Here is a 12,873-nt window from a genome sequence, read left to right on the forward strand (position 1 = left end):
GTTTGAGCCACATGGGGGTGCAGCTGATGCACCCAGAAATTAACTGTCAATCTGTCATGGATTATAAGCAGAGCCCTTTCTTTTGGATATATTGTACTTAAATTTCCCTTCACCTATATTTTTAAAATACCTAATGTTATTTTTCTACACATTTAAGATCCACTGAAAAGGAGATAAATATTGACTACATGATGGACTTACTTAATTTAACAAGTGCATTTTTCTTTTGCCCATGTTCAAGATAACCAAAATTCACCTCCCAGCTCTTTAAGCCTTCTTTTTCATCACAATGTTTGCTTCCACAAGAAAATTGCCCTGGAGAGAAATTGATCAGAACATTAAATTACCAAGATCATAAGAACTTGTACATGATTTGTACAAGTAAATAAGTTGTCGAGATTTCCATTTTTAGGGACATTATATTTAAAGATATTATTTAAGAATATTATATTTATTAAATGCTACCAAACATTAATAATGGAGAAAAGAAATTTAACATATTCATATACTCATATGCATACACATCGGTCTGATCTCTTTGGTATTTTGCATAGATGGGGAAAGGGGGAAAAATTGGATAGAAATAAAAAGCATTATATTATTGATAATTAGATATCAAAAAATGAGGATGAGCCCGATCCACAGGTGTTTCTCGATAGCTTCCGGCACTATAAATAAGAATACATTGTCAATTCATTTAATTTTTTTCACCTTAACACATTTTATCTGTTGTTCCAAAGTTATTAGAATTTCTGTGAATGAGATAGAGTATTTTATACAAAACCCTCTTTCAGCCCTCTTAAATTCTCCATAATTATTTGCTTAGGGAAACATAATTGCCATAAATAAGATGTAACTTACAATATTGTTTATCAGAAATTAGCACAATGAAATATGTATAAAATGACTGAACATTCTAGCTGCAGGAATAGGCACTTATGACCATGATCTAGCTCAGTTTTTCTCAACCAGCTGGATGTGGGAATAGAGAAATAAATCTAAATCGCAGGTGTCCAACCTCGGCAACTACTGTGAATTTCAATTCCCAGAATTCCCCAGCTGGCCATGCCGGTTGGGGAAATCTGGGAGTTGAAGGCCACAAGTCTTAAAGTGACCAAGATTCGACACCCCTGTTCTAAGTAAAGATGTATAATGTGTAATTAGATACATGACCCAAGATCTTTTAGGTGCTCAACCTGAAATGTACTGTCAGCTACTATGGCTTGAGGTGAGGAAACATCTGGTTCTGATGTTCATTCATTTGAATACCTTCCAAAAGGTCTTTGCAAACAGAGACAAGAAGCATGGAAAGCTGTGCCTTGTCATTTACTTCACTGTTGTGTCTCAATCTTCCTGCAAAGCAGGAAGACAACAACTTCAGAAGAAACATCACTCAAACATTCCAAATCATCTCTACTCCTGTCTGTTCTCAATCATTTCTGCCCATAACTGTTGAACACAACTGCCCTTGTATTTTAGGGAACATGTCTCCGCACCTCAGTTTCTCTAGCTGCCTTTGAAGCATCTTGACATTATTGCAAAACAGCAAAGGTCTTGTAAAGCACAGGTCCCTCCTTAGACTTGCTTTCTGCTTTGACATTTAATCACCGAAGGGATATTTTAATTAGTATTTGAAAAAATTGGCTTGAACAATTGTTCCTCTATTCATTACACTTACGTCAAATGATAGATGTTATCATCTTGGAAAGGGCTGTTTAAAATCATCAGGTCCAATACAAGAAAATAAAGTATAATAACTGAATTAGCTACATGTTTCTCAGAAAAACACATCTCAGTATTCTTCTTGTTTCTCTCAGGGGGAAATTCAGATTCCCTGACTGAATGACTGACGATGCATAACATGTAAGAGGTGGAGAAGGACTGTTCTAGATCTTCAACTTTTCTTCCTGTTGTATTTTAACTTATCTTCAAAAATGACTCCAAGTGTTTCCTCAAAAGCAGATTGCTGTGATATGAGTGTCATGGGACAACATGGTTTTCAGTCAAGCCCTGCTACGTAACACGTTTCATACTGGATTTCTTAAGACATTATTTGTTTGTTTGTTTGTTTGTTTATTTATTTATTTATTTATTTAAATTCCATTTATATCCCACCCTTCTCCGAAGACTCAGGGCGGCTTACAAGCTTAGCAGTATTCTGCATTTAACGCTAATAAAGTACAAGTGATATGCAGTCTCTTGGAGGGATTCATCTGGATGCCTTCAGAGTGATGCCAATTTGTATTAAGAGGCTCACCACCAAGCCTGTTTTTTTTTTTTGAAAGATTACCCTCAGACTGTCCAGCTTAGCTGGATGGACAATATCCTCAGACACTTCCATTCTGTGGTATAAAACCAATTGTAATCCTAAGACTGACACCAAAAGGTACAGAACTAAAACATTTTTTTCTGCCAAATAACGCTAAGTTCTTGTTAAAAAGAAAAAATAAATAAATCAAAAGTCCTGGGTTTTGAATTTCTACCCTCAACAATAACTACAAAGGAATAATTTATTTTAAGAATCAAGAGTAAATGAGTTTATTATTTACCGATAGTAACCCATACTAATGTGAATAGCTATAAGATACATACAAAGTATCTTCATGGATTACTGCCTTGTCGTGGCGAAGGGGCTTGCGTAATTCAATGAAGCTATGAGCTATGCCGTGCAGGGCCACCCAAGACGGACAGGTCATAGCTGAGAGTTCTGACAAAACGTGATCCACTGGAGAAGGAAATGGCAACCCACTCCAGTATCTTTGCCATGAAAACCCTATGGACAGTACCAAAAGGCAAAACGATATGACGCTGGAAGATGAGCCCCTCAGGTCAGAAGGCGTCCAATATGCTACTGGGGAAGAGCAGAGGGCTAGTACTAGTAGCGCCAGAAAGAATGAAGCGACTGGGCCAAAGCCGAAAGGACGCTCAGCTGTGGATGTGTCTGGTGGTGAAAGGAAAGTCCGATGCTGTAAAGATTTTTTCTCCATAGGAACCTGGAATGTAAGATCCATGAATCAAGGAAAGCTGGACGTGGTCAAACAAGAAATGACAAGACTGAACATCGACATCTTAGGTATCAGCGAACTAAAATGGACAGGAATGGGTGAATTTAATTCAGATGACCATCAGGTATACTACTGCGGGCAAGAATCCCTCAGAAGAAATGGAGTAGCCTTCATAGTCAATAAAAGAGTAGGAAAAGCAATACTGGGATACAATCCTCAAAATGACAGAATGATCTCAGTTCGAATCCAAGGCAAACCATTCAATATCACAGTAGTCCAAGTCTATGCCCCAACCACCAGTGCTGAAGAGGATGAAATTGACCAGTTCTATGAAGCCCTACAGCACCTTATAGAACTAACACCAAAAAATGATGTCCTTATCATCATGGGGGATTGGAATGCTAAAGTAGGAAGCCAAAAGATAACTGGAATAACAGGCAAGTTTGGCCTTGGAGTACAAAATGAAGCAGGGCACAGGCTGATAGAATTTTGTCAAGAGAATACGATGGTCATAGCAAACACTCTTTTCCAACAACCCAAGAGACGGCTCTACACATGGACATCACCAGACGGTCAACACAGAAATCAGATTGACTATATGCTCTGCAGCCAAAGATGGAGAAGCTCTATACAGTCAGTAAAAACAAGACCAGGAGCTGACTGTGGCTCAGACCATGAGCTTCTCCTTGCAAAGTTTAAGCTTAAACTGAAGAAAGTAGGGAAAAGCACTAGGCCACTCAGGTATGAATTAAATCATATCCCTGTTGAATATACAGTAGAGGTGACAAATAGATTTAAGGAATTAGATCTGATAGACAGAGTGCCTGAAGAACTATGGACAGAGGTTCGCGACACTGTACAACAGGTAGCAACCAAAACCATCCCAAAGAAAAAGAAATGCAAGAAAGCAAAATGGCTGTCTGAGGAAGCTTTGCAAATAGCTAAGGAAAGGAGGGAAGCGAAAGGCAAGGGAGAAAAACATACATATGCCCAATTGAATGCAGAATTCCAGAGAATAGCTAGAAGAGATAAGAATGCCTTCTTAAATGAACAGTGCAAAGAAATAGAAGAAAACAATAGAATAGGGAGGACCAGAGATCTTTTCAAGAAAATTGGACAGATGAAGGGAACGTTTAATGCAAAAATGGGCATGATAAAGGACCAAAATGGCAGGGACCTAACAGAGGCAGAAGAGATTAAGAAGAGGTGGCAAAATTACACAGAAGAACTATACAAGAATGAGCTTAATGTCCCTGATAATCACAATGAGGTGGTCACTGACCTCGAGCCAGACATCCTAGAATGTGAAGTGAAGTGGGCCTTAGAAAAGCTGAGCAACAACAAAGCTAGTGGAGGTGACAGTATTCCAGCTGAGCTATTCAAAATCTTAAAAGACAGTGCAGTAAAAGTGCTACACTCAATTTGCCAGCAAATTTGGAAAACTCAACAGTGGCCACAGGATTGGAAAAGATCAGTTTACATTCCAATTCCAAAGAAAGGCAGTGCCAAAGAATGTTCAAACTATCGCACCATTGCACTCATTTCTCATGCTAGTAAAGTCATGCTTAAAATCCTACAAGCTAGATTTCAGCAGTATGTGGATCGAGAACTACCAGAAGTACAGGCAGGATTTCGAAGAGGCAGAGGAACTAGAGATCAAATTGCCAACATACGCTGGATCATGGAGAAAGCTAGGGAGTTCCAGAAAAACATCTACTTCTGCTTCATTGACTATGCTAAAGCCTTTGATTGTGTGGATCATAACAAACTGTGGCAAGTTCTTAAAGAGATGGGAGTACCAGACCATCTTATTTGTCTCTTGAGAAACCTATATGCGGGTCAAGAAGCAACAGTGAGAACTGGACATGGAACCACTGATTGGTTCAAAATTGGGAAAGGAGTCCGGCAAGGCTGTATACTGTCGCCCTGCCTATTTAACTTATATGCAGAGCACATCATGAGAAAGGCAGGGCTAGATGAATCAAAAGTTGGAATTAAGATTGCCGGAAGAAATATCAACAACCTTAGATACGCAGATGATACCACTCTAACGGCAGAAAGTGAAGAAGAACTAAAGAGCCTCTTGTTGCGGGTGAAGAAGGAGAGTGCAAAAGTTGGGTTGAAACTTAACATTAAGAAAACCAAGATCATGGCATCTGGCCCTCTCAATTCCTGGCAAATAGATGGGGAAGAAATGGAGGTAGTGACAGATTTTATTTTCCTGGGCTCCAAGATCACTGCAGATGGGGACTGTAGCCAAGAAATTAAAAGACGCTTGCTCCTGGGGAGGAAAGCCATGGCAAATCTAGACAGCACACTAAAAAGCAGAGACATCACCCTGTCAACAAAAGTGCGTATAGTCAAGGCTATGGTCTTCCCAGTTGCAATGTATGGCAGTGAAAGTTGGACCATAAGAAAGGCTGAGCGCCAAAGAATTGAGGCCTTTGAACTATGGTGCTGGAGAAGACTCCTGCGAGTCCCTTGGACTGCAAGGCGATCAAACCGGTCAGTCCTAGAGGAGATCAATCCTGACTGCTCTTTAGAAGGCCAGATCCTGAAGCTAAAACTCAAATACTTTGGCCACCTAATGAGAAGGAAGGACTCACTGGAGAAGAGCCTAATGCTGGGAAAGATCGAGGGCAATAGAAGAAGGGGACGACAGAGAATGAGGTGGCTGGATGGAGTCACTGAAGCAGTAGGCGTGAGCTTAAATGGACTCCAGAAGATGGTAGAGGACAGGAAGGCCTGGAGGAATGTTGTCCATAGGGTCGCGATGGGTCGGACACGACTTCGCAGCTAACAACAACAACACATACAAAGTAAAATAACCACATATATTTATTGGCAAACACTGAGGAAAAAAACCTGAACCAAATGATTTTTAGAAAAATACACTCTTCCTAATTCTATCAGTGGATTCAGCTGCTGGTCTAGAAGCAACTTTGGGGGAATTCAGCAGAGAGGATTTACCTATGGGATTAGCTGGTTACATTTTTCAGGTGGGAATGTATGAAGGAATTTTGATCAGCTTAGCTAATATCCCAAACCTGATCAACTTTCACCTACAATTATGCAACATAACATGGAGTATCGCACTAGCACAATAACCAATGATGTACAACAAGACGTGTAAATAATGCATGTAAATAAAAAACCCAGCCAATAACCCACAATTAGACACGTAAATAACTTTCAGGATTTGGCAATTACAAAAATATTCGGTCTTTGTGTCTTATTTTGATTTTCTCTCTGGCTGCTCAGAATACATGAACATTGCTTGTTGTTTTAAACAAGCCAGGATTAGTTGTGGCAAAAATAAATTGAGCATGCATTAATGTATTGTTATGTGTGATTGTGATAACACTACTGTAAATTGGGCAGTGTCCACTGGTTTAGACCGGAGATGCTGAAATGCAGGTTACTGCTTAATTGTGAAATTTGTTAAATGACTTGCAGGCCAACACTACTGTTCAAAAAAATGTAATACAATCCCCCCCCTGTACCTTTTTTTTTAGTAGAATACAGTACAGGTAGTTCTTGACTTATAGCAGTTGATTTAGTGACCGTGTGAAGTTACAACAGCATTGAAAAAAGTGACCTATGACTGTGTCTCACACTTACGACCATCGCACCATCCCCTGTGGTCATGTGATCAAAATTCAGATGCTTGGCAACTGACTCATATTTATGACGGATGCAGTGTCCCAGGGTCATGGGATCATCTTTTGCGACCTTCTGACAAGCAAAAGTCAACGGGGAAGCCAGATTCGTTTAACAACTGTTATTAAATTAATAATCGCGGTGACTCACTTAACAATTGTGGCAAGAAAGGTTGTCAAAACGGGACAAAATTCACTTAACAAATGTCTTACTTAGCAACAGAAGAGGTGCGCTCAATTGTGGTCGTAAGTTGAGGACGACCTGTATATTTTACCTTCTTTTAGTTGGCAAAGCTATTACGTACCACTGTGTAGTCAAAACTGCACATTTAGCGATGGAAAAGTAACAGTTTGAAGTGGCAAAGACGCACGTCTTTCCTAACGATATAACATCTACTTGGAGAGCAAACGAAAAACCTGAACGCAGGTGGTCCTCGACTCACGACCACAACTGAGCCCAGAATTTACGTTGCGAAGTGAGAAATTCGTTAAGTGAGTTTGGCCCATTTTAATGGCTTTTCTTGCCACAGCTGTTAAGTGAATCACTTCATTTCTTAAATTAGTAACCTGGTCGACTTTGGCTCTGCTTGTCAGAGTATCGCAAAAGGGGATCACATGACCCTGGGACACGGCAATCATCGTAAATAGGTGCCAGCTGTCAAGCATGTAAAATCATGTGACCGTGGGGGAATGCTGCAGTGGTCGTAAGTGTGAAAAATGGTCACAAGTCGCTTTTTTCAGTGCCGCTGTAACTCTGAACAGTCACTAAGTGAACTATGGTAAGTCGAGGACTGCCTGTACTTAAATAATGGAAAAGTTCCATTGCTGGTTTCCACTTGTTATTAAAGTGAGACTCTTTATCAAAATGAAGACTGTGTAGCTCAGTGAATTAATATATCAATCGTGGAAGCCTAATTTTTCTAGCAATACTGGGTAATTTATATTATTTATAAGTTACATTTATTATCATTTACACCACTCAGTAACTACAGCTCAGTGCAGAGTTTACAGGGTGAGATTTTAGAAGTTATAAATAGGCTAGCAAAAGCGACATAACAGCAGAACCATTACATCTGAAATGAAAAATAACTTAAATTAAATGGTGGCAAATAGCTAAAATAGCTAATAGAGGCATGTCATATTGTAATGATATTAATACAGCCATTTTGCATTACAGGCAGTCCTCATCTCCACAGTTAAGCCCCAAAATTTTGTTGTTAAGCAACATGTTTGTTAAGAGAGTTTTGCCCCATTTAACGGCCTTTCTTGTCACAGTTGTTAAGTGAATCACTACTAACTTGTTACGTTAGTAGCACGTTTGTTAAGGGGCAGGGGTCTTCAAACTTGGCCCTTTTATGACTTGTGGACTTCAACTCCCAGAATCCCTCAGCCATGCTGAGTCCACAAGTCATAAAAGGGCCAAGTTTGAAGACCCCTGGTTAAGGGAATCTGGCTTCTCATTGACTTTGCTTATCAGAAGGTTTCAAAAGGTGATCACCTGATCCTGGGACACTGCAAGGGTCATAAATGCTACTTGCCAAGCATCCAAATTTTGATCACGTGACCCTGGAGATGCTGCAACGGTCATAAGTATGAAAATGATCATAATGGTCACTTTTTTTTAGTGCTGTTGTAACTTCAAATGATCACAAATGAATAGTTGTAAAGATAGATAGATAGATAGATAGATAGATAGATAGATAGATAGATAGATAGATAGATAGATAGATAGATAGATAGATAGACAGATATAGATAGATAAGATAGATATAAATATATAGATAGATATAGATATATACACCAATATACACACAAAAGGAAACTGCAAAAATACATTCAAGAAAACGTACAACTGCATCTCGCAACAATCTTGCATGCTTATGCCTCTTAGTGGTAAACTATATTATTCCTCCCTAACAATGATGTTTGATGACTATAATAACCTCATCAAACCTAATAGTAAGAATAAATTATTATATGACCAAATTATGGTATTTTAGAAGGCTAGAGTACAATTTACAACGATAAGCTCTGTTGCCTGAAATCAATGATACAACTGGTAAACTATAAATAGGTTTTTGTAAATCCGTGAAGATGCTAGATCACCACCTGGTGTTATGAAGAGCCAACAAACATAAGGTGAGTCCCATTTTTACCTGCAGTTCTCCAGCCTTCAAAGCATCAGATTTTGGGAGCCTGAAGAGGCTGCCGTGATAGGTGAGAAAAACCCATTCCATAACAGAATTCTGTTCATCTAAGTTAGGTTCCAAGGCTCAATAAGGAACAAGAAGAAAACTTGCCTTTTGCTGATACAACTTCTTGCTCATGCCTCCATCTAAATCCAAACTGTTGGAAAGATTTTACAAACAAACAGTTACGATTTTGCATTTAAAATTCAGCAAACAAAGGAAAAAGTGGCCTCTAGATCTATTTTTATCAGAGTAAGCAATGAACAATAATTATCAATTATGAAAACGAAGTCACATATATTCCATACATTGATTAGGAACGAGGAGTGTGAAATCAGAAATGGTAACAATAAATACAGTTGTGCTTTATGGTAGGTATTTTAATGTTGTTCATGTATTTTATTAGTTTTTTTTAAATCTGCTGAATTTTGGATAATCAATATAAAACATCAATATAAAGAGATGAGGGGACCGTGAGGGTACTATGACAGCCAGCATTTCAAGGAACTAATTCTATAAATACTCCTTGTTCAGTGCCACTGTAACTTTGAACAGTCACTGAATGTGCATCATTAACTGAGGACTACCTGTATATTGAGCTAGATTCAACAGGCTGGCCATTCAGCTATATTTCCTTTTAATCATCCATCACGCTGGAATGGTTTTCCGAAAACGATCAAATGCTAAGAAGCATTGTAACCATTAAAATTCATAGCCAGCGCTGTATCTGTTTTCATCTGTGCCAAAGGCTAAATTTAAGTCTCTATATTGATTTGAAGAGGATGAAAGAGAGGGTTGAGGGTCATGTCATTCTGCTCTCTAGTTTTGTACTTAAGAAGTACGTGGGATCAAACTAATGCTATATTTCAATCCTTCTCAACCATTGTTATACTGGCTAATCTCTCTGAATCCTAACTGCTGCAGATGCTCTGTGAGCGAGAGCAACGGCATTGTGACTTTTCATAAGGACACCACAAGGAATCTGTGCACCCACTTCTGGAAACAAGAATTTTCTGCTATGTGGTTTGCTCTATACAGGTGTTCATCCAAAGAAAGCATGAGTTTGCCAGTTGCAAGCATGGTGTCTATTCATAAACAAAGGATCTACATCAAACCTGTGCTATGGTTCTGCAACAGCCATTGGGAACAAATAGATCAACACTGCTTTGTTACCTAAACAAAATCTCTAAAAGCAAATTAAGTGTCCTCAAATATCTGATTCTCATGCACCAACCATAAGCAATAATGGGTTTGTAAAACAACCCTCTATATTGTCCCATTCCCTCAAACAATTTGCTAAAGAACTAAATATTATCTTCAAAACTTTGGGCCAAAACCTAAAAATTACCTTGTTGTCTCTGTATTTTCTCAGATCTGCTATACAGTATTCTTTGAATAATTTATCATAGTATTTCTTGCTCAACCTCTTCTCCCTGAAAGATAGAATTATTGATTGAAGAGAAGAAAAGAAAAAAACCATAGGGACAAAAAGAGGAAAGGCATTCCACTTTTAGCAATGGATAGGCAGAAATGCCAACAAGTTTATTTGCCATTAAGTATTAGTTGCAGCAGAAAATTTTAAAAATGGATGGCATTTATTGTTCAGTTAGCTTGCTATTAATTGATTTTTATCATGAGCTGCTTTCCTACAGTGTGTTTTTATTTCACACTTCTTAAAAGGTCTGGAACTATCTTTTGGAAGAAGAAAAAAGGCAGTATGTTGTAGAGCAGTGTTCCCCAACCTTTCTGGTTTTGCAGACTACTGTGTATATGTCTGGGGGGGGGGCAGGGAGAAGGGATGGTTCCACACGAGCGGTGTGTGCGCATGTGCAGCTGTTTGTGCAAGTGGCAGGCACCCACGCACGCCACTTGCACAAATGGAGCTTTGCCCGTGCGCTCACCCGCCACTTCCGCAGCACGGTTCCAAACTGGGCCACAGCCCAGTTGTGGGCCATAGCCCAGGAGTTGAGGAACCTTGATGTAGTAATTAAAGTATTAGGCTAGTGCAGGGTTAGGCAACCTTGGCTCTTTTATGACTCGTGGACTTCAACTCCTGGCTCAGGAATTCTGGGAGTTGAAGTCCACAAGTCATAAAAGAGCCAAGGTTGCCTACCTCTGGGCTAGTGACTAGGAGACTGAGTTCAGTCCTTCTTGCCATAGGATTAAAGACAGCTGGGTGACCGTGAGGCTTGTTGTGATTCAGTGTCAGCCTGTGCTCCCAGCAGCTGAGTCCGAGGAATCTGTGGAGGAGGAGGAGGAGGAGGGGTTTGGAGAGCCTTCCGTGTTGGAGGGAGGCTCTGATGCACTGCAGGACTCTCAGCCTGGCCCCTCCAATCGTGTTCCTCAGCTGTGTGAGGAGGCTCAGCTGTGTGAGGAGGTGTCAGACTCAGAGGAATCACAGCTGAATCTGTTCAGAAATGCTAGAAGCAGAAGGCAAAGCAGGAGAGCAGACCAGAGAAAATCTCAGTGAAAAGAGGAGAAGGCATTGAGAAGCCACTCCTTGGGACTAATAACAAAAGGGGAAGGTGTGAGCGGTGCTGGTTGCTGAAGGCAACCGTTCGGAGACATTCAAAGAGAATCCTGGTCTGTTCTTGCTAATCTGTTTTCACTTGTCTGACTCTTGTTGAATGTTCTGAATCATGTATTTTTGGTTGAAGAAAATATTCTGCTGCTTTTTTGTTTGAAAGACTTTATTATTTGGAACTGTAAATAAATTTGGGTTGGGTTTTTTCCAGCCTATTGATTGTTAAAAGGAAAAAAGGGTTGTCCCTGATACAAAAACAGGGCCGGTCGTAGGCTGGAACAGAACATGGCCAACCACTTTCTCTCAGTCCTAAAAAGCGGGAAATTGTAAACCACTTCTAAAATTTTGCCAAGAAAACTGCAGCGACTTATCCAGGCAGTCGCCCGGAGTCAAGACTAACTAAAGGCACCAAATATATAAGTGAATAAAAATATTCAGCAGAGATTTAAGAATTAAAATGGGAGTGAGAGGCCAGATCCACACCATTTTGACATGCAGCCATCCCATTCACGCCACCCTTAATTTTGCTGACCCCATAGTGCTTTTTTTCTTTTTCATATACCTAGAATGGGTCTATGCCAGGGGTGTCAAACTCAATTTCATTGAGGGCCACATCAGCATTGCGGTTGCCCTCAGGGGGCCGGGTGGGTATGGCCAGGGTGGGCGTGGCCTACTGGGTGGGCGTGGCTAGAGTGTGTGCGGCCTACTGGGTGGGCGTGGCTAGAGTGTGTGTGGCCTACTGGGTGGGCGTGGCCAGCTCTACATCGTTCGCATCAAGGGTGCCTATGGGGGCCTGGGCAGGAGTGGGACAGATCTGAGGGTCTCTGGGCCAGGGCCAAGGCAGAGGGGGCCGTTCCCTCACTGTTTCCAGGATGGCTTCGCGGGCCACATGAAACCACTTTGCGGGACGGATCCGGCCCCCAGGCCTTGTGTTTGACATGTCTGGTCTATGCTATACTGCTACATATATAGTTTTAGTAGGCAACATTCTAAGGGCCATGTTTTCTGTTTCCACCAGCAAAACCTCAGTCCCATCCTATGTCATTCAATATATAAAAGGCCTCCTCTATCTGGCATGCCTAATATTTATTTATTTAATTTATTTAATTGAATTTCTATACCGCCCTTCTCCCGAAGGACTCAGGGCGGTGTACAGGGCAATAAAAGCACTACATACAAAAGTTAAAAGTAATATTAAATTAATTTAAGCCCTAACAATAAATAATTAAAAATACCCCAAACCCTTAAACCAGGCCGGCCTGTTCAAATAAATAGGTTTTCAGATCACGGCGGAAAGAGCGAAGGTCGGGAGCCATCCGGAGCTCAACTGGTAATTGATTCCAAAGGGCTGGCGCGCCCACAGAGAATGCTCTCCCCCTGGGGGCCGCAAGCCGACACTCTCTGACCGACGGCACCCTGAGGAGGCCCTCTCCGTGAGAGTGCACAGGACGAAGGGAAGATGACTCCGGCAGCAGGTGCTCCCGTAAGTAATATGC

General features: G+C 40.6%; 1 protein-coding gene across 1 annotated transcript in view; it reads right to left on the reverse strand.

Annotated features, from left to right (window-relative positions):
- Window positions 1-12,873, reverse strand: part of LOC308669251 (protein FRA10AC1 homolog) — a 32,745-nt gene that overhangs the window by 6,658 nt on the left and 13,214 nt on the right. The window contains exons 7-9 of the mRNA XM_081329877.1: window positions 10,202-10,286; window positions 8,965-9,010; window positions 202-315 (exon numbers count right to left, since the gene is read on the reverse strand). Of these exons, the coding sequence (XP_081186003.1) occupies window positions 202-315; window positions 8,965-9,010; window positions 10,202-10,286 (245 nt within the window). The remainder of the gene's footprint in view (window positions 1-201; window positions 316-8,964; window positions 9,011-10,201; window positions 10,287-12,873) is intronic.

Source organism: Vipera berus (assembly GCF_964194415.1).
Source record: "Vipera berus genome assembly, chromosome: 5".
Classification (NCBI taxonomy): domain Eukaryota; kingdom Metazoa; phylum Chordata; class Lepidosauria; order Squamata; family Viperidae; genus Vipera; species Vipera berus.